The 21,913-nt window shown below is 44.7% G+C and overlaps 1 protein-coding gene across 5 annotated transcripts in view; it reads left to right on the forward strand.

Annotated features, from left to right (window-relative positions):
* Nucleotides 1-21,913, forward strand: part of NUTF2 (nuclear transport factor 2) — a 57,811-nt gene that overhangs the window by 19,242 nt on the left and 16,656 nt on the right. For 4 of the 5 annotated variants that reach the window (XM_075073740.1, XM_032788501.2, XM_032788500.2 and 1 more), the window contains exons 2-3: nt 10,865-10,989; nt 18,467-18,538. In XM_075073740.1, coding sequence (XP_074929841.1) covers nt 10,891-10,989; nt 18,467-18,538 — 171 coding nt within the window. In that variant the 5' untranslated portion in view covers nt 10,865-10,890. The remainder of the gene's footprint in view (nt 1-10,864; nt 10,990-18,466; nt 18,539-21,913) is intronic. The other variant, XM_075073739.1, reaches the window with a different exon arrangement.

The raw sequence follows: 21,913 nt of genomic DNA on the forward strand, positions 1-21,913 counted from the left end.
TATTTTAAGAAGTTTTTTTCTCATTCTAGTCATCTAGTGATTTTTAGAAAGGTTTTCTGTGCAGATCTGAGCACAACAACATTAAACACTCTCACAGTCACCTCTTGTCCCCCAAATTCCTAGCCTAGTGACTGAACGGTGAGGTTTTTGCATGGACATTAGGTAGCAAAGCCAGGCAAAGTTGATCATAATAGTGAACACTGTGTGAGGAGCCCAGTACAAGAAGGAGACAGTCAAGAGGTTCTACTCATGTGGGCAGTGGAAGCATAGCATAGACTTAGCGAGAGCTCAAGGTCATCCAGAAGTGCCTGGAAATTTTGCCACGATTGATTCTTCCACAGACACATGCAGACTGTGACAAACATTTTTCAGTGGCTTGTTTGAACAAGCAGAGCAGCATCAAATCTTGTCTCTGCATAGAGAAACCAGATGACTCCTATCTTTGGCAGAGAAGAACTTCCTCTTGCTCTGTCTTTTCTGTTGAGGGGAAGCTCTTTGTTGAAACAAACTGGCTCAGTGGGCTGAGACTTGGCTAGGGAGAGTGGAGCTTTGACCCCAAACTGGTTAGTAGTTTAGTGTGGGCACTTGTTACCTCCAGCAATGAATCTCTGTGCATCCAGTCAAACCACAAAATGAACAGGTATTCCTCCAGTAGGGTTCACACATGGTGGCAGTCGGTGGATAGCACATTGTTGGTGTCAGGGACTGGGATGTGGGTGGTCATTCTTAGTGGTTGGAGCATGTGTCAGAACCATCGTCGGAGGCTAGAGCTGAAGTCAAGAATCAGATCTGAGATTCAGAACCAGGGTACCTAGAGTGAGGCAAGACAGGAGCAGGGCTTTGGAACAAGGCTGGAAATAAGCAGGACCAGGAGATATCACAGCCATGGGTGAATGTTTTGAGCAGCTGATGAACTGCTGCTACTAGTAGGCTTAAGACCCAGTCTGCTGGCTCTTACAGCCAATCAAGTGGCGTAGCCAGATAGGCCATCTGCACTCATTAGGTTGCTTGGAGTTTGGCTCTACTGCAGGCCGTGAATACATGGTGAACAACTGATCAACATCCTCTTTATAACAATGTTTTACATACTTTAAAACTGTTAGTGCCCTCCCCCGCCCCCAACCTGCTCATTTGAGAAAACATGCTCAATTCTTTCAACCTTTCCTCATAGGTCATGTTTTGTAAACCTCATTTTTGTTGCTCTCCTCTGGACTCTCTCCAGTTTCTCAACATCTTTCTTAGGGAATGGTGGCTGAAACTGGGTGCTGTACTCCATTTGATGCTTCACCTGTGCCAAGTAGAGTCGAACAATTACCTCCTGTATCTTACAACACTCCTGTTAGCACATCCTGCTAGTATTACTAGACATGCATGATGCAGACCTACCACTAGAGCTTGATGTTGATTTAGGAGATGTTACTGTGGAAGAAGTTTGAAAAGCCGTCAGTAAACTCAAAAATGAGAAAGCAGCTGGAAATGATAATATTACCGGAAAGATGCTTAGGGCAAGTGATGAAATAACCCTCCAGACTTTCCTTGGTTTTGCTTGGAGTGAAGAAAAAGAGCCCAACTCAGTGGAAGAGAGAGGCCTTATAGCAGTAACTGAAGAGGAATCACATTACTCTGAGTGCCTACAAAAATCACGTGCCACATCCTGAAAAGTATCAAGAAACAAATTTACCTTCAACCTACAGAGGAACAAGCAGGTTTTAAACTATTGGGGTCATGTGCAGACATATTAATATGTCGGAGAACAATATAGAACAAAGTATGGAGAAACAAGCACCTCTTGTAATAAAATGTATAGATTTCCAGAAGGTGTGTGACAGCGTACAAGATGCAGTCTTCAGAGAATTATGGCATTCTATGGAGTACCAGCAAAATAATTAGGATAGTCAAGGATGTACAAGATGATGCCACATGTGCTGACAGATGGTGACATCAGCCAATGATTTTCAGTGACAGCTGGAGAAAGGAAAGGATGTACTATGTCCCCACTGTTTGCACCGGTCATTGACTGACTATGTTGTGAGGAAGGTAACCACAGAAAGCAACTGACAAATTTTATGGACAAATAATAAAGCACAGTTGGATGACCTTGTTTTTGCTAATGACATTGTCTTGCTTAAACATATTGCTTAATGGAAGAACAAGACACAGCTTTTGGCAGATACAGCAAAATTTGTTTCCTCTTGTTGATGAACCAAATAGATAGCTATCAATGTTCCAAAAGTAACCATGAGAGTGGACGAACTAATGCTAAATAAGTAAATCATCTTACCTATCCGGGAAGAGAGAGAGACAACAATAGTGACACTATGCTAGATGTCAAGTTATGAATATCAAAAGCAGCAAACAACTTTCATACATTTTGAAAAGATTTGGAAAAGTAGCATGATTGGCACTGACACAAAAATAAAAAAATGTAACACTAGCCTCCTTCCTGTCTGTCCTCCTTTGTGGAGCAGAGTGCTGGAAATCTGCAACAGAAATTGATAAAGAGATCAACTCATTCCAAAGTAAATGCCTTCCGAGAGAACTTCTTGCAACATCAGAAATTGTAAGTAGAGCAAACAAGTCTAAAGCATCAGATAGAGTAAGAAGGTAACAATGGACCCTTCTTCTGCTCCTTGTAAACCAAAACAGCAAACTGTTCTGGGAATGTGCTTCACTTCAGACTTGTGCTGTGTGCACATCTACATTGAATGCTATTTTGATGTGGACTAACACACTAACTTGCAATGGTTAAACTAAAGATGTGGTTTTAAACTGATTTAGTTTAACCCTTGTATGGACATCCCTTTAAATCCATTTTAAAATGGCTTGCATTGATTTAGTGTCACTCATCGCCATATTTGGGGTTGGGAAGGAATTTTCCTCCAGGGCAGTTTGGCAGAGGCCCTGGAGGTTTTTCAGTTTCCTCTGCAGCATGGGGCACGGGTCACTTGCTGCAGGATTCTCTGCAGCTTGAGGTCTTCAAACCACAATTTGAGGATTTCAATAACTCCGACATAGGTTAGGGGTTTGTTATAGAAGTGGATGGGTGAGATTCTGTGGCCTGCATTGTGCAGGAGGTCAGTCTAGATGACCATAATGGTCCCTTCTGACCTTAAAGTCTGAGTGAAGAATCAATTTAATTTGAGAGAGACAGGGTGGTTGAGGTAATATTTTTTATTGGACCAACTTCTGTTGGTGAGAGAGACAAGCTTTTGAGCTACATGGAGCTCATCGTGTGGGAAAGGTACTCTGAGTGTTAAAGTGAAATACAAGGTTGAACAGATAGTTTTGCATAAGCAGTTAGCACATATTCTAAGGCAGTGTTTCTCAGCCTTTTTGCTATAAGAGACTAGCTTGCTGCCTTCCTAATCTGTATCTGAGAGATCTCAGGGATCGGTGCTGGTCTACAGACTAGTCATTGAGAAATACTGTTGTAAAGGACATTCAAGGAGAAGTGGCCTGTCAATGCCCCTGCAGTCATACGACAAAAAGAGGGGGTTAATGGATTGCAGGTTGTTGTAATAAACCATAAATCCAGTGTCTTTACTAAGACCATGACTTTTAGTGTTTAGTGAAGTTCATCTTTTGAAAGTGTTGTGGAGGTTGCCTTTGAGGCTGAGGACTGAGCAGTGAGGACTGAGCAGTAAAGCCCTGCAAATCTGCAGCTATCCGAATCCACAGATGCAGATATCCATTGACCGTGTTGTGGCTCAGATGTGCATACAAATTTGTATCCCTGCAGGGCTTTACTGAAAGGTCAGATATAGAGTGATCACTTTGTGAAAAGTTCACACTCGAGTGATAGGGTGTGTTTGTCTTTTATCATTTTCCTTTGTGAGTTCATTCAAAAGCATAGTGATGGTCTGTCTGGTTTCACCTCAATAGTTGTTGTTGGGGCATTTAATGCTCTGGGTAAGGTATTTCCCCACGTTGTGATGAGCACGCATAGGACCCATGGGTCTTGAAAGGTGTGTTGTGTGGGGTGTTGATCATTGTAGCAGTAGAGAGATGTCTGCAGGTTTTGCATCTGTTGTTCTGGCAAGGTCTGGTGCTGCTTTGAGTTGGTCTGTCCAGGTCTGTGAGAAGCTTGCTTCTGATGATGATCTTAAAGAGATTGGGGGGTTGTTTGAAAGCGAGAAGAGGGGTTTCAGAAAACACTACTTTCAGGATGGGGTCACCATCAAGCATGGGTTGTAGTTCGTGGAGTAGTAGGTGACAACTAGGGGTGTATGGTCAGAGGGAGCTTTATTTCTGTACTGAAGCAGATGTTTTCAGGGTATTTGGGTGACTCATTCTATGATGCAATCTACTTCTCTGGTGGAGTGTCCTTGTTTGGTGAAGAAGGTTTTAAGTATGTTAAGGTGTATATCCCAGACTTTCTCCTTGGAGCACATTCTGTGGCATCTGAGTGCCTGGCCCTAGATAACAGAATTTTCTCTGGAACGTTCCCACATTGGCATCAACTTCCTGGACACCACAATCAGCTTTGACAGTGGAACTCTACAGACAACTATATACAAAAACCCCACAGATCACTACACCTACTTTCTTAGATTCAGTAACCACCCCAACACACCAAGAGAGCTGTTATCTACAGCCAGATACTGCTGAAACCACAGTATGTGCTCTGAGGAGGAAGCCCGGGATATACACCTTATACTTTAAAACTGCCTTCACCAAACAGCTACTTATGTTAAACTTGTACGCTAAACTATCTATTTGATCTTGTATTTAGCTGTACTACTCCGAGTACTTTTCTCAGACTTAAGGAAGAACTCTGTGTAGCTCAGAAGCTTGTGTCTCTGACCAACAGAAGTTGGTCCAATAAAAGATATTACCTCACCCACATTGTCTCTCTAGTGTCCTGGGACAGACACAGCTATGGTACACTGCGTACAATAATTTAATTTAAATCATTCTGTGCCAGGTTTAATTTAGTATAGGTATCCATGCAGAAATCTTGCACTAACTTAGCTAAATTGGTTTTTAAACCTGTTGTAGTTAAACTGATGCAACGGTGTGTAGACAAGACCTTGGACTAAAGACAGATGAAAAATGCATCTAGATTTTCCTAATGTGACTCTTGTATGCAAGCATTTGGTGTAGTTCCCACAAGGATGCGGAGTGATTGCAAATGGAAGGATAGTTGGCTTTGAGACCATCTCTAGGATGTGGTTCACTCTACAAAAAAAAGTTGGATTTGAAACACTGTTTAGATCTAAGGATATATATTGAAAACAGCCTTCACTTGGCAAATTAAGAACAGCATTTGCTTCTGAAGACTAGGCTGAAGGAGTGAACGCTGAACAGTGGCTAACTAGATACTGGAATTTGCCTACTACAGCTGAGCTTGCTGCCCTTAATGTACACCCAGAGCTACGTAACGATTGCCAAAATGTCTGCTTCCTGTTTTATTGTTTCGTTGTATGTAATACCTCCATTTTTAGAGGCATACACATCTCTGCAATTGGATTCTCCCTACCCTGCAGTTTTCTCTTAAACTCTCTAGTCGCTAAATTGGGGGCTCTCTAGTTGTCAGCAGTGTCCATCAGAGTATTAATGATCAATAGTGATGCGCTGGCTCAGAATTAAACGGCAGCATTGGTGGGGATTTCTGGCTGCCGTGGGGGGAAGAAGCTTTAAAGAAGATGAAGGTCGTTAATGTGAGTTCTTTGTGTTTGACAGAGGTGCTGTTACATCTGGCTCTTGCTGGCACTAATGTGAGGAAGCAGATAGCGACTGAGCAAACTTCCTGCATAAGGTTCTTAGTTCACCTTAATGCTGCCCTGCAGTGACTCCTGCTCTTCCAGTTCTGGACCTCTGGGCAGATTTGGGTAGCCACACTGAATTGTGTAGGAGTCTAATAATGTGGGTGAATGTTCACTAAGTATTTCGGAAAACACAAGACTGGTCATTTGGATGCAGATTTGAACAGGACTGTAGATGTGAAAGGTTCTCATGCTGTGCCACTGAGACCCCCTAAAACTCTCACCTGGGGAATATTCAGAACTCCTGCTTGAGTGAGTTTAGCCTGGTAGCTTGTAGACATAAGAGTTCACTAGGCACTCCAGCTGGGCAGTATTTCTATATCTGGGTCCAGATGTTGAGTTCAGGTTTGAACCCAGACCTAGAGTTCAGACTGTGCCGTGTATATTTGTAAAGCCCCATCCACAATGGAGCCACAGTGTGATCGGCTTTTAGGTGCTACCACAGTAGACCTGTTAAAGAATTGATATTGGGCATTTAGGTTGTACAGTGATTCTAGCGCCTCCTTGCCTATATCTGGTGCTGTCCAAGTAGAGAGTAAAGACCCACTGGTGAGTGGGAAAAGAGTTGTATTATTTCGGAGATTTTTGTACCATAAAAGTTACTGTCCTGAAGATAAAATTTTCAAGGTAATCTATGTTGATCCTTTGAGGTAGGCAAAATTAACAAGGGACACTCTCCCTTCCCCCCCTCCCCCCCCACCACTCCATGAGGAACAAGGAGGTGCTAGAATAGAAAAGACTGGAGAGAACTCTTCACTCTTAGTGTGCAGTGATTTGTCATTATATCAGATGAGGAAGTTGCATTCTCCTCTTTTCAGATGACTTATCAGAACAACACATTCATAGAGTATGGGACATGTGCCTATTCCTAAGACCCAACAAAGCAACTTAACACATTTTCAGAAAGTCTTATTTTTTTTCCTTTTGGGGACTAATGATGAGACTTGTAAGAAGGATAGAAGACTCATCTGGGCCTTATATAAAGTCTGACTAAGGAGTTCACATCTTTTGTCTTGGTGTCTTCAGGGTGATGAACTTGTTTTCTTGTGCGTTGCAATTTGATGTTTCTATGAACTTTTTAAACAGAGCCATCAAGTTGCAATGCACAAGAGAACAATCCTTGCATTCTTTTACTTATTTTAAAATGCTAAACCTACAACAAAGAAATAACCTTAAAACGTCTTACTGCCTTACAATTAGCCCAGACACAAATTCCCGGCTAATGCATCTTTACCAAATGGCTCATTAGGCCATTCCTTTCTACTGTTCAAAAAAGGTGGCTGGCAGAATATGATCAAATCGTACACCAGTACATTTAATACATGCTACATTATTATTCTTTATCCTTCATTCTAAATTATACAAAATACAAACATAAAATCCTACGCCTACACCCTTGCAGTATTTAAGAATAATCCTCCATGCAGGGACCCACAAACTTTTTATCCATTTAGACTGAGAAAGTAAATATGCCCAATGGTCTGTGATGGGATGTTGGGGTGGGATCTGAGTTATTACAGAGAATTCTTTCCTGAGTGCTGGCTGGTGAGTCTTACCCACATGCTCAGGGTTTAGCTGATCACTATATTTGGGTCGAGAAGGAATTTTCCTCCAGGGCAGATTGGCAGAGGCCCTGGAGGTTTTTCGCCTTCCTCTGCAGTGTTGGTGTCACCAGGCATAACCCTAGGTAACTCGGGAGGGTGGTGGACCATGAGTGTCCATGAAGCCCTCCTGTTTTAGGCCTCAGTGAACCAATGTTCCTCCATGTTAGACACTCTGTAACCTAAAGTGCTAACAGCTGCAAAAAATGTAGTGTCAGCAGCCAGTTCTCTGTTGTAACAGACTGGAGCTAGGCTGAAACTAGCTCAAGGCTGCTTTTAGATAAAGCATACATGTCTGCAACGGAAAGGGGGGAGGAAGGGGAAGACAAAAGATTAAGCAAGTAGAACATTGCAGCTGGACAGAAGAGGGAGGAGGGGGATGGGGGATGAGCTAGTCAGCAAGAAGAAAAGTTTTACAGTAAACAACTGGGGTATAAAAGGGAAAAACCTGCTTGTATTAGTGTGCTTGATCTGAGATGTGCCAGTCTCCTTGCACCACTTTGAGATCTCAAATAAACTCTGTATGCTTCTCCACCCTGGTGTGTTTATTGGCGCAAAGCACACCGGGCAACGGACCCCGCTGTTGCTTCCCTCGGGCACTCTGTGCCGGCAACAGCAACATGGGGCACGAGTCACTTGCTGGAGGATTCTTTGCACCTTGAGGTCTTTAAACCATGATTTGAGGACTTCAGTAACTCAGACATAGGTTAGGGGTTTGTAACAGGAGTGGGTGGGTGAGATTCTGTGGCCTGCGTTTTGCAGGTCGTCAGACTAGATGATCATAATGGTCCCTTCTGACCTTAAAATCTATGAATCTATCTACAGTTACCTTAATTCCTGATTAAAATGAATCTTTTACCCCTTCAGCTCATTGCCCGAAAATGTCAGCTCTGGGACTACTCTCTCATGTAAGGGCAGATGGGTTATCTATCCCTTAGTGCCCTGCAACATTTTCTTAAGTTTACCTCCATTATGACAGCCAAAGAACATTCTGCCAATCCTTTCACAGGCAATTATCTGAGCCTACCTCTCCCTGCTGAGATCTCAAACATAGTGGTGCTGCTTTTGTGGATTCTAGTTTTTCTTATACTTGCTAACGCATGGAGAACCCAGGATCAGTGATCAAGGCTAGGTATGTGGGCACCACAAGAAGCTGCTCCAAGGGCTAGCCTTTGTCATTCTGTTCACAGATCTGGAAGGTACACTTGAGCTTAATCCTCAGTTTGTAACTTGCCAAAACAAGATGGCAGACTCATTGATTCTGTAACTGGCGCAAAAAAAAAAGTTTCTGCTCCCACCTTTGACTAAGTCTCCATACTATATGCCAGGGGATACGAACCCTAATCCATCCTGAGACTGCACCGGATGGGGTAATTTCTGGGGAAAATAGAGTTCCCCTGTTATACTAACTATAAGGCAGTGACTACCACCTGCTGGTATCCTTACCAGTACTTCTAGGTCATGGCTGTAACTTCAGGTTTCTCCTCCCTATTTTTTAATAGTGAGCTTTGGTGCTGGGCCCCAGTGCATAACTGTGGCCCTCCTTCCTCTCATTCAGTTGTGCATGCTCTAACAGAGTTCAGATTGGCCCAAAGCTGGTACTGGAAGAGCAGACCAGACTCCACTGAGGGCTAGTTTGCCTAGTTGAATGGGAAGTGGTGGGTATTGACTGGCCCAAAAGAGATATTAAATGTAGAAAACAGCTGCCCTGAAATACTAGGGATCACCGCCTTGTGGTTATTGATAGAGGTGTATCTACAGAAAGAGTGACTGTAGCTTTGCTCTTTGGGACACCAGAGGAAGCAATTTATTCCCCAGTGAGCTATGTATAATGGCCATCACCGAGTGGCAGAGGCAGCTTTATTGGCACAATCAAAGGCTCCATTCTCCATTGCCGCTGTGCCAGAGAAGTGCAGAAGCTCCCTAAATGCAGCTGTGTGACATCTGCAGTCATGCTGTAGACCAGGGGTCTCAAGCACATGGCCCATGGAGCTCTTGCATGTGGCCCGCCAAGCTCCCTGCGCGCCCCCATCCCACCCCTCTGCCTACCTGCGGAATTGCCCCCTGTGATGCTGCGAGCCCCACGCCGCTCTCTGAAGCAGCTGGCAGCATGTCCCTTCAGTCCGGGGTGGGGGAGGAGGGAGGAGGAGGAGGCAGAGGGCTCCTGCATTGCCTCCTTCCAGGTACCAGCCCCGCCGCTCCCATTGGCTGGGAACAGGAAACTATGGCCAATGGGAGCTTCGTGGGAGGTACCTGGAGGAGTGGCAAGAGCAGTGGATGCATGGAACCCTGAGCCCCTCCCCCTCCCCCAGGGGCTGCAGAGACACTGTTCCAGCAGCTTCCTGGAACGGAGCGATGTGGGGCCAGGGCAGGCAGGCAGGGAGCCTGCCCTGGCCCCGGTGCATGCCTCTGCCACCCCGGAGCCGCTCTGGGTAGGCGGCGCTGGGCTGGAGCTCGCACCCTGAGCCCCTCCTGCACCCCAACTCCCTGCCCTGAGCCCCCTGCTGCATCCTGCACCCTTCCTGCACTCCCTGTCCTGAGGCCTGTGCTGCATCCTAATGGAAGGGGTGGAGTTGGGGACAGGGCCAGAGGCGGCAAGGGGGGTGAGTTATTTGAGTCTGAGACCCATGCTGTAGACGCCTGCTGTATTGCAGCAGCACAGATCTAGTGGTCTAAAAGCTTTGTGAGAGTTAGGTTCTTGGCTGGCTGTTCACTGTAAGGCTGTAGTCTAAGACTGATTTAACTCTGATTTACATATTAACACAGCGTTTGGCTGCTCTTTCGTGTCAGAAGGGGCGACTTGACTACAGTCTTTAGGTATCTAAATGGGTAACAAATATTTAATAATGGGTGCTTCAGTGTAGGAGAGAAAGCTATAACAGACATACATGCCCCAACGGCTGGAAATTGAAGCTAGACAAATGCAGACTGGAAATAAGGTGTACCTTTTTAATGGTGCAAGTAATTAACCATTGACACACTTTGCCAAGGGTCATGGTGGATTCTCCACCACTGACCACTCTTAAATCAAGATGAGATGTTTTCTAAAAGATCTACTGGGCAAGTCTCTGGCCTGTGCTCTACAGGAGGTCAGACTAGATCAGGGGTCGGCAAACTGTCAGAAGTGGTGTGCTGAGTCTTCATTTATTCACTCCGATTTAAGGTTTTGCGTGCCAGTCATACATTTTACCATTTTTAGAAGGTCTGTCTCTATAAAAGTCTATAATATATAACTAAGCTATTGTTGTATGTAAAGTAAATAAGGTTTTTAAAATGTTTAAGAAGCTTCATTTAAAATTAAATTAAAATGCAGAGCCCCCTGGACTGGTGGCCAGGACCCGGGCAGTGTGAGTGCCACTGAAAACCAGCTCACGTGCCACCTTCGGCACCCATGCTATAGGTTGCCTACCCCTGGACTAGATGATCACAATGGTCCATTCGGCCTTGGAATCTATGAACTGTTCTTTCTGATTTTTTTTTTTTTTTTTCTCTTTACAGTCACTGGCTCTGGCGGAGGATTCAGAATGGGAGACAAGCCTATTTGGGAGCAGATTGGATCCAGTTTTGTACAACATTACTACCATATATTTGATACAGACAGGACCCAGTTAGGATCCCTGTATGTAAGTACCTAATGAAGGGGAGTGAGGGCCCTCTACCACTACTTAAATCTGCCTCTCTCCTGTGAGAGGAGGGTTCTCATAACCTTATCAGATTTCATTAATGTTTATATTAAACCCTTGCACTGGAAAAGCTGATGGTTTTTCCTCCCAAATCCAAAATGTTAGTCATCTCAGTCACGCTTTCTGGATTCCGTATTCCCTGCCCTTCTCACTTCTAGCTGCTCTTCTTAGCATTGTCTGCCTGGTTTGTGGCAGCTGCGCTCATAATAGCTCCAACTGGTGGTAGGTTGTAACGGCACCATAGGTTGTCCCATGATGAAACCTCTGTGTAAAAGCCACCTGCTTGCTTTGTTTTGCTAGTTAGTGGGGTAAACTGAATTAGGTAACTTTGGGAACTCAAAGATGGAGCTGAACTGGGGATATCAGGGTCAGAATCTATAAACCCAAGAATATGCTGGGAGCAGGACAGCAGCTGTTTTTGTTATGGGAAAGGTAAATGTGCACTCCATGATCTCAAGACTGTGCCACAGCCAGCATTATGCCAAGGGCCCTACCGAATTCACGGTCCATTTTGGTCAATTTCACGGTCATATGATTTTTTAAATGGTAAATTTCATGATTTCAGGTATTTAAATCTAAAATTTACCATGTTGTAATTGTAGGGGGCCCAAAAAGGAATTGTGGTGGGATTGCAAGGTTATAGTGTGGGTGTGGGCGGAGTTTACAGTACGCTACCCTTACTTCTGTGCTGCTGCTGGTGGCAGCACTGCCTTCAGAGCTGGGCAGCTGGAGAGCAGGGCTACTAGCTGGGAGCCCAGCTCTGAAGGCAGAGCAGTCTCCAGCAGCAGCGGAGAAGTAAGGATGACATGGAATGGTATGGCCATCCTTACTCCTGCACTGATTCTGGTGGGGCGTTGCTGAGCTGGGCCCTCAGTCAGCAACCACCACTCTCTGGCCGCTCAGCTCCGAAGGCAGCAGTGCAGAGGTAATGGTGGCAGCACTGCAATCCCCCTAAAATAACCTTGCAACCTCCCTGCAACTCCCTTTTGGGTCAGGACCCCCAATTTGAGAAACGCTGGTCTCCCCTGTGAAATCTGTATAGTGTAGATAAAAGCACATGAGCCAGATTTCGTGTAGGGGGAGACCAGATTTCACGGTACATGATGCAATTTTCATGGCCATGAATTTAGTAGGGCCCTAATTATGCCTGAACAGCCTATCCATATTCATTCTCCATTCGAGCACAGAATGGAGCCATGTCTGAGGTCTAGCAACCCTCTACTCAGTCTACTTCTATGACTCCCTTTGCCTATAGGCTGGTGCCAGGAAAGCTCCCTGTACACCAGGTGGTGAACAGTGGCATAGGGAAATTGTTGTACCTCACATCCAGGCTTTCCATTCCCACTGTGGGCTTTCCTTTTACTGGGTGCATAGGAAGCAGGCTTAGACCTGGCAATCAGATGGAGCTTGGTAAGTTCCAGCTGTGCCTGGTAGCTGTAGCATGTGGTTCTCAGACTTTATGCTGTATTTCTCCTCAGAACACAAGAATTTAAAACTTTACTCCTAACTTGCTCCAAATTATTTTGTGGGAGTCCCCAGATTAAATCCCTCTGGAGCTGTCCAGCTCCCATCTCCACCATAACCACTCCTCAGCCAAAGCGTTAGCGGGGTGGAGAAAACTACTGAAGTAACAAAGGCAGCGAGACTAGGACGTGTACACTCTGCTTCCCCTTCAAGTGTGCATTGGTGGAAGCCCCTTCATCCAGCAACAGGACCCAGGTTGCAACTTCCTCCTGCAAGCAGGCCAGAGTGGCTATTTCAGAGCAGCCCCAATGGAGGTGGCACTGATAGGACTTTGAGGGCACCACTTCCTCCATGAGCAGTGCCTGCCCCATGCCCTTCACAATGCAGGTATCAGCAGGAATGGTGGATGCCCCAGCTCCTGCATCCTCAGTATAGCAGCTCCACAGAAGGTGCATCTGTTTCAGAGGATGTACAAGAGTTCAGCAATCTGTCCCAGCCACCACTGCTTCTTGCTGTGCTCCTCTGGCCCCTACTTTAGCTATCAAATCCACTATCTGCAGGTACCCCCTACCAAAACTTCTCCTGTAGTGACCCAGACGGGGGAAAGTCAGCCTTCTATATATGTTCACAGACAGTGTTCACAAGAGACCCTTAGGCAGAGCTTGTTCAGCACTTACATCTTCCTTATGGATCCCTACAGGACATGGGCCCTTAATTGCCAAACATTTACATTTAGTCCTTTTTCCACAAGCAAAGACAGCCAGAATCTTCAGTTGCCAATAGTTTGTCTTCCTGAGATCTCCTGAACTGGGCTCAGCACTTAAAGGATTGCTCCACAGCTCTTCCACCAGCTCTGCACAACCAGGGCATGCACTGCTATGACAAGCCCTTCTCATGTGTCCTCTGACAAAAGAAGAACCAAGCCCAAATACCTGTTTCTCAGGAAATACCCAGAGCTCTCAGACCATGCGAAAAAAGCCAGACTCTTTCCTTTCTCCAGAAATGAAGCAAAGACCAGAAAGGCATCTGAATCAGTCTGTCCTGTGACCACTTAAAGCAACAGGTGTTTAAAAGAAGTAGACTGAACCAAAATGAAGAAGACGGTATTCTGAATCATCTGAGCTCTGTGCTGACTCTCAAAGGGCATCAGGAATCTGCGGCTAAAAATGGATTTCATTTTGCTTCTAGTCTGCTTGAGGTCTGGTTCACACACAACAGAGCCACTCGGCTCATTTTGTGTGTCTGTACAGAAGTTCAGTGAAGATTTTTTTTTAAAGTGTGTGCTATAGACTTTAAGGCCAGAAGGGACCATCATGATCATCTGATCTGACCTCTTGCACATTGCAGGCCACAGAACCTCGCCCGCCCACTTCTACAATAGACCCAGAACCTCTGCTTGAGTTACTGATGTCCTCAGATTATGATTTATGGACTTCAGGTTACAGAGGATCTGCCATTTACACTAGTTTAAACCTGCAAGTGACCCGTGACCCGTGTTGCAGAGGAAGGTGAAAAAACGTCAGGCTCTCTGCTGATCTGACCCGAGGGAAAATTCCTTCCTGACCCGAAATATGGCAGTCAGTTAGACCCTGAGCATTTGGACAAGACCCATCAGCCAGACACCTGGGAAAAAATTATCTGTAGTAACTCGGAGCTCTTCTCATCTAGTGTCCCATCACCAGCCATTGGAGATATTTGGTGCTAACAGTCACAGATCGGCTACATGCCGTTGTAGGCAGTTTTATCGTACCATCCCCTCCATAAACTTATCAAGCTCAGTCTTGAAGCCAGTTAGGTTTTTTGCCCCCACTGTTCCCCTTGGAAGGCTGTTCCAGAACTTCACTCCTTTGATTATTAGAAACCTTTGTCTAATTTCAAGCCTAAACTATAGTAACTTGATGGAGGCAGAGGACGATGGATGTACACGTGATCTCTTGAAGCACTTAACAGGAGATCACTTCCTCACCCGGACAGTTGGGTGGCTAGTGTGGTGTTGACCATATTTTGAAAGAACAATAAAAAAATAGGCTTGTTTGAGCATAAGCCCTCTGAGGCCAGTGTGAGCTGCTTGGTCCTGACTGAATTAGTCCAAAGTGGCAGCTCAACAAGGTACAGGGCATGTTTGAAGTACCAATGGATATTGCTGATCTTAGTTATATGAAAGCAGTTTGTTATAGTGATTATGACACTGAAGAGAAAGTACAAGTGTTTCACTAACTTATGAACCACTAGAATGAACAGCTTGGGAGCAACAAGGTGATGTAGTGTACTGTGCAGAGTACAACAGGTTAGATAAAATCATTATCTTGGGAAAAAAAATTACATCTTTTTAATTTACATTTACTTAAGTTACTTTTTTATTTTAGTCTTAAACAACTGAAGTGGCTATTCTGTACTCGTTTCTGTAGAATTTGACTTTGCACAAAGTTTTCTGTTAGGTTTCACACTTAATGTTCATCGGCACCAAAAAAGACCACCCCCAAGCCATCTTTCTCATCTTTTGTTTTGAGAATACCATAAACTAGAACACAAAAACTGACAAGGTAATAGCTGGTGGTGTGCTTATAAGCAGTCCCATCTTCGGATGTACTGAACAGTCACAAGTCAGAAAGGTTGAAATGCTGCTTCACCAGGGCTTGCAGTGACTGGATGTCTCCTGGATGAAGTGTTTGAAGAGAAGACTGAGGTTTTAGAAACTGAGAATGTGAGTGTCCAAACAGAATCGTAGAAATGTGATGCTGAAAGGGGCATTGAGAGAACGTCAAGTCCAGCTCCCTGCACTGAGGCAGGACCAAGTAAACATAGACCATCTCTGACAAGTGTTTGTCCAACCTGTTCTTAAAAACCTCCAGGGATGGAGATTCCAAAACCTTCCTTGGAAGTCTATTCCATAGCTCAACTACCCTTTCAGGTAGAATTTTTTTCCTCATATCTAACCTAAATTCAGTGAAGATGGAGAACAATTGATCAGTCCTCTTTATAACAGCTCTTAACATAGGTGAAGACTGTTATCAGGTCCTCCCTCAGTCTTCTTTTTTCAAGACTAAACAGGCCCCGTTTTTTAATCTCTCCTCATAGGACAGGTGATCTTTTTATCATTTTTGTTGCTCTCTTCTGGACTCTGTCCAGTTTATCCACATCTTTCCTAAAACGTGGTACTCAGAATTGGACACACTATTCCAGTTAAGGCCCCACCAGTGCTGAGTAGAGTAGGGCAATTACCTCCCATGTCGTACATATGACATTCCTAGTAAGACACCCCAGAATATTAGCCTTTTTTGCAATTGCATCACATGGTTGACTATATTCAGTTTGTTCTCCACTATCATCCCCAGATCCTTTTCAGATGGAGTTGTAGAATGTTTACAAGGAACTGATTTTGAATTATGATTATAGATGAAGCGCAAGTTGTTTACTTGTATGACAAGCATTGATATCTCGGCTTATTCACATTCACCTGAGTATTTGACTTTAGCTGCTAGTGATAGTCAAAAGTCTGCATGGATATAAGTGCCATCTGACTAGTCTTACGACAGCCAGTGTGGCTAAGATGAGGAAATCTCTGCCAATAACATGCTTGATCTGCACATATGCTAAATTTACTGTCAAGAGACTTTGAAGGAGAGAATATCAGATCATACTGACTGAGCACTTTCTTTGTCATGCTTCCTGAAGTAAGGTGGAGTTCTTCTTCAAAGGCCGGTTAATGAAAATCTGCTAACAGTATAGACAGGATGTTGGCTCTTTGCCAGAAGGTGGCAAATACTGGTAGGAAGAGGGGTGCTGAGGCATTGCTTTAGAAGTGGATGTCCATTGCAGTAGCCTTCAGTTCTGTGGCGAGGAATTCATGTTCAGTTGCTGAAACTGTTGAAGTCCTAAAGACTGAATAAATTTACTGACTACAGTTGTGATGCATGTTCTGAAAGCATTATGATCGTGCATTAATGCCGTGTCACTTTGTAAAATATGATTGATACCTGCATGTGCCAGCTTCCACCACAGCAGGGCAATTAGCACTTAATGGGTTTCTGCTGACAGTATCTGCTGTAGCAGGCTACTGTTGTCTTTTATTTCAGAAAGTTACTTTCTCCAGTGAAATACTGAAAAATGTAACAGCTGTTCAGAGATAGAAATCTCAAGTAAAGAGCCTGGCTGAAAACAAAGAGAGACAACATTGAAAGAAGAGTTGCAACTGTTAACAGCTCCAGTTTCTTCTTCTGGTGTTGAATTACCTGTTTTCATCACTCAGCTTAGTGCAATCAGATATTTGCTGGAGAACAGATAGGTCTTCAAAGCTGACTTTCCTTATTTCCTTATTGAGCATTTAAATTCTGAAAGCCTTAAAAGCACCTTCAGTCAGTTTGAATAATGGGACTCTCAGGTAACTAAATTACGATTTTGGATCGTGGATTGTAATTTTGTTTAAATTGTTGCATTATGAAATTAATAATGATAAAACTGTGTGTGCGTGTGTGTTCACAGAAAGCTTTCACAAATTTAAACTTTGTTTTGAAGTGCTAAATAACTTTTCTGTGTTAAAATTGCAAGCTTTTTATAGATACACTGATATTGTACCATTATGCATTTATAAGAAATTTTGAATAAATATAGTTTTAATGTTCCAGTTCTTGTGGTCTTCAGATAAGAAGTCCTACCATTAATGACACTGAAAACTGCTTTGATTATAAACATAAAAATTGCAATAGTGCAAATTTTCCAATTAGGTTTTGGCTTCGTAAAGCTCAGTTAAATCAAGATTGATTTATTTATTAAAGGAAGATCACGTGGTTTTTAATGCTTATGCGTTAGAGAATCCAGTTTATTGGGCTATGTCTACACTACTACTTATGTTGGCATAACTTATGTCACCCGGGTGTGAATAAGCCACCCTCAGAGCAATGTAATTAACACTGACCTAAGTGCCGGTGTGGACAGTGCCATGTCAGAGGAAGAGCTTTTCCTGCCAACATAGCTACCGTCGCTCATTGGGGGTGGATTAATTAAGTTGATGGAAGAGCTCTCTCCTGTTGGCTAACAGTGGCTACACTAGAGAGCTTACAGCAGCTCAGCTGTGCCGCTGTAAGCTCCTAGTGTAGCCATCGCCTTGGTCTGACAGGAGATAGTTTCAGAGGATGCAGTCAGAACAAACATCTAGTGGCCATTTGTTCTGGTGTTCATAGTAAGCAGCTTTAGTGGACCTCAGATAGGGCAGGCTTCTTGCCTCTTACAGCCTAGAAGGGCTCAGAAATGGAAGCTGTCTGAAGTACTTGAAAGCCAGACTGGATGAAGTTTTAGAATCTTTCTTTAGAAAGCTTTCTGCCTTTTCCTGAAATGAACTGGGAGTCCTGAAAGACGTGTCTATTTCTAATCTCTGAATTTCTGTAAGTAATTGTACCAGATTTGTTGGCGAGCATGAAGAATTTATGCTGTCTGTTCCGGGTGTGTCTGATGTCCTGTACTTCTCTTCCTGTCCTCCTTTAGTTTCCAGAAAAAAACACCACCTGCTCTGACACAACTGAAGCAGCTTTTTTGACTGATATATTCTGATTATGAAGTGTCCTCATTACCCAATCCCACAGACCACCAGGAAAAACCAATTACTACTTGTTTTTTCCCATCTCCCTTTAGGTAACTAATTTCCTTACCTTGTACCCTTGGCAGCCAGTAGTGACTCCTACCCTTATTAACAGTACTGGCAATCCATCGAGCTAGCTACAGGAGGCAGTGCAAGTGTGTAATTGACATAACATAATTCATTGCTCCATAGAGAACCATGCAAATAGTTACATGCCTCACTTTTTCCTAGGGAAGCTGAGTGTAGCCAGTTTGAGCTCTGATAAATCTGTGTGCATGCATAGCGTTGGTAAGTCTGCCCTTGCTGGCGTTATTGAAGAGAATTAGTTTATTTACTTTCCCAAGCAGGCTGTGACCAAATTTGTTTTGCTCGTTTCAGATTGATGCATCATGCCTTACCTGGGAAGGGCAGCAATGCCAGGGCAAAACAGCTATAGTTGAAAAACTCTCCGTAAGTCCATGCAATGTTTTTTTCTAAACAAAATGTTTTGGGAAACTGCTCTAAAGATCTAAATTGTTTTGCTTCTCACAGGGAAGGTAACATTTTCAAAAGTGTCTAAATCACATGTTCAGAAGTGATTGAGAACCTAAACTTTGAAAATGAGTCTTAAGCTCCTGAGTCACTTAGGAACTTTAGAACATGTTCCTTAGCGCTCTGTATAGGGAAACCTTTCCACTTCTGTCCTATTGCGTAAGTCAGGTTCAAATTTCTCTTCCGTCACAGGATTCCCTCTCAATGGGCTGTATGGGGTATTCACCTCACTGAATGTATTCTTTCCTTGGCTCTTCCTCTGATGCAAGTTATTAGAAAACACACCGTGCAGTCCACTAGTTGAGACTCACAGCATTGACATGTTCACTTCTTGGGCTGGCTGGGACATTATTAATGGGACAAGATTCTGCTAGGTCTGTTGCTTACTCAGAGGTGATGACTCTGTGTTCAAATATTGCTTTTATGGGACTTGGATTTCCAGTGTCCTTTGCAACGCATGACTCTAGAGACAGTCTGCTGTCCCTTGGAGACACTGTTGGCTTCTAGTGAATCAAGGGCCTGCAGGGATGCAGAATCAATGCTAAACATCCATGTTTGGCATGAAAGTACCTGCTGCTGCTGCTAACACACAACATGTAATTCTCTTGTCAAGTGAAAACCAAGTTCCCTAGTACATCTCTAAAGTCTGCAGACAGTCTCCCAGTTTTGTCAGTTTCTGGAGTTCATTTACTCCAGAAAATAGACCTTTGAAATCCTAAAAATCCCAGTTTCTTAATACAGAGAGTGGGCTATTAGTTCTCCCCATAATCTCTTAATTTCTGTTTTGCAAGGTGGCTCATGCCGTTAATTTAGCACATACAAGGCCTATAAGTGCCCAAACTCCTGTTCCTCTAGAGATTGTGCTGCACAGTCCTGCTATTGTGGGACTCTTTATTCTACAACTCTCCAGAAGACTCTGCAACCTGATCCTCTAGAAAGGAAGACATTTCTTCAAGAAATAGTCTTTGGTTGTTGACCTCTTACAATGGAGTTGGAACCACATATGAAGGATATTTGTACTTGAACGTACAGGAAATAGAGATGGGGAAGGCAGCTCAGTTTCAAGCTTTAGGAGTTCCTGGAGTAAAAATCCCTTCTCCCAAAGAGCTTATCTGAACAGGACCTAGCATGTGTCTGCATCCATGAGAACCCAGGCTTGATAGGGTGATTCTGTTCTGAGCAGCGGAAGCTTGAGGAGGTTTTCCTATGTCTGGGATTTGGGTGGGGTTTTTTTGTTTTATTGCTGTGGGTTGCTCTAGAAAAGCTGGTCTCTTGAAAAAGAAGGTGAACTTCAGCAGCTGTCGGAGCTGACAATTCCAGCCCAAATTTCTCACCTTAGATGGCTTTGCTGTATGATAGCTCAACAGACCTTGGTAGAGCCGCAGCAGTGCTTTCATAGACATGCCATTTTTCAAAGGGTGTATAAGGGAGTGGACTCACCCCTGCAGCGCCTCCTGCTTGTTGTCTTGGGAATTAGCTCACCAGTCGTCAGAGCGCCCTCTCCAGGCCAGGTGTCCTGCCTGTCATTGGCCCTTGTGTCCCTCCCGGATCCCAGAGCCCTTGTCTTGGGTGCTGCCCCCTTGGCAGTACCCCACTCTGAGCCTCCCCACCCAGGGGAACCCCCACCCCCTATCCTTACGTTGCCTCAGTCGTGGCTACTGCCAGTCACCGTCTAGCCCCCGTGCCTTGGGGCGAACTGCAGTCTACCAGCCAATCATCACAGGCAACAAGGGGTTTGGGCTGGCTTCCTTTACCCACCCTTAGGTTGCCCCTCTGCAAGCCCAATACCTCTGTGGGCCTAGGACCAGGCCCTGCAGCCTGGGGAGTTGCTGGCCTGGGGCTTCCCAGCCCCTAAGGCCTTTCCCCAGCCCTGCCTCACTCTAGGTCCCCGAGTGAGTTCCCCAGCAGCCAGGCCCGTGTCTCTCTTCAGTCAGAGTGAGACTGCTGAGCTTCTGGCTGCCCTGGCTGCCTTATAAGGCCCAGTTGCTCAGTTTGGGGCATGGCCCCAGCTGCAGCCACTTCCTCCAGTCAGCCAGGGTTTTGCTCCCTTCCACAGCCCCAGCCCTCTGCAGGGCTTTTCCAACCCCTTCAGGGCTGGAGCGGTTGTTCAGCCTGCTACAGGTGGCTCTGGAGTTCTCTCTTGGATTCTTGTTAAACTGAATGTGGCCATGCTGATGAGTGTTGTTCAAACACTAAATTTCAATCTGGGAAGTATTCATGTCAGTTCTAGCCTATACTGTTTGAACTCTGCAATTCAAAACAAAACTGCCTCTGTTTACCTGGTGTTCCCTTGTCCCTGACTGGAAAGGAAAGGCAGGATGGCTCCCCAGGTAGGAGCAGGAAGACCAGTCTAGGAGGCATCCCCAGGCAAGCTAAAAATTTAGGCCAGACAAGTGACTGTGATCACCAGACACTCAGACAATTGGCATTTAAAACCTGGGCCCATTGACTGACCTTTCTTGCATATGAAAATGTAGAGAGACTACCTGCCTCAGGTTTCTCGTGAGCATCATTGCAGGGGAGTTTCTCTGCCTGATTCCGTGAGGGAGAGGGGGAAGTTGGGCTCTGACTTCTCAAGGCAGAGCTCAGGGAATCAGAGGCTCAGTGATTTAACCTCTCCTCTCGCCCCCCTCAACACACCATTTAGCAGGCGAGTTACGGAAAGTGGTGCTGATCTGAAATTTCAACAGCTGTGAGCGCAGATCCTTCCTTGGCTGATTCCCCTGGACTCAGCCTAAAACGATACAGGCAGTATCCGCCAAAAGTCACTGGGGTGTGTCCCTCAAGAGTTTAACTCCACATATCCTGGTGTACCACCATTCCAGTTCTGGGAATTAAAGTTCCCTTTATGAGAAGGCTAGCAGTATGGGGAAAAACACAAGTGGGGGAGACTCTCAGGAAATTTTGAGTTAAGTGGGCATGTCCCACACAGAACTGAAAAGCTTGTTTGTGCAGGAGATGGAGCTTTCTTTAGGGCCAGTGCAAGAATGTGAAACAAACTCCCACAGGAACTAAGCACATACAGTTCTCTCCCATTGCTGGAAGGCACTCAGATATTCCGGTGATGAGGGCAGGATAAGATTCTGTATAGAGTAGAAACATATCCCCAAACAGCCTTAACTCTGTCCCATGCAGAGATGTCTCTAGGACCTGGGAACAGACCAGTACCCTGTTTCTCCCTGCCACTTTCTCTTTGCCCTGCTCAGCTCCTAGTCAGCCCTGCTATTCATACAGGCCAGCAGACTCTCACTGTACTTCAGGGAGCACTTGCTGGGTTGGAAGAGCCTGAGGGAC

This window comes from Chelonoidis abingdonii, chromosome 19, assembly GCF_003597395.2.
Source record: "Chelonoidis abingdonii isolate Lonesome George chromosome 19, CheloAbing_2.0, whole genome shotgun sequence".
NCBI classification, from domain to species: Eukaryota; Metazoa; Chordata; order Testudines; family Testudinidae; genus Chelonoidis; species Chelonoidis abingdonii.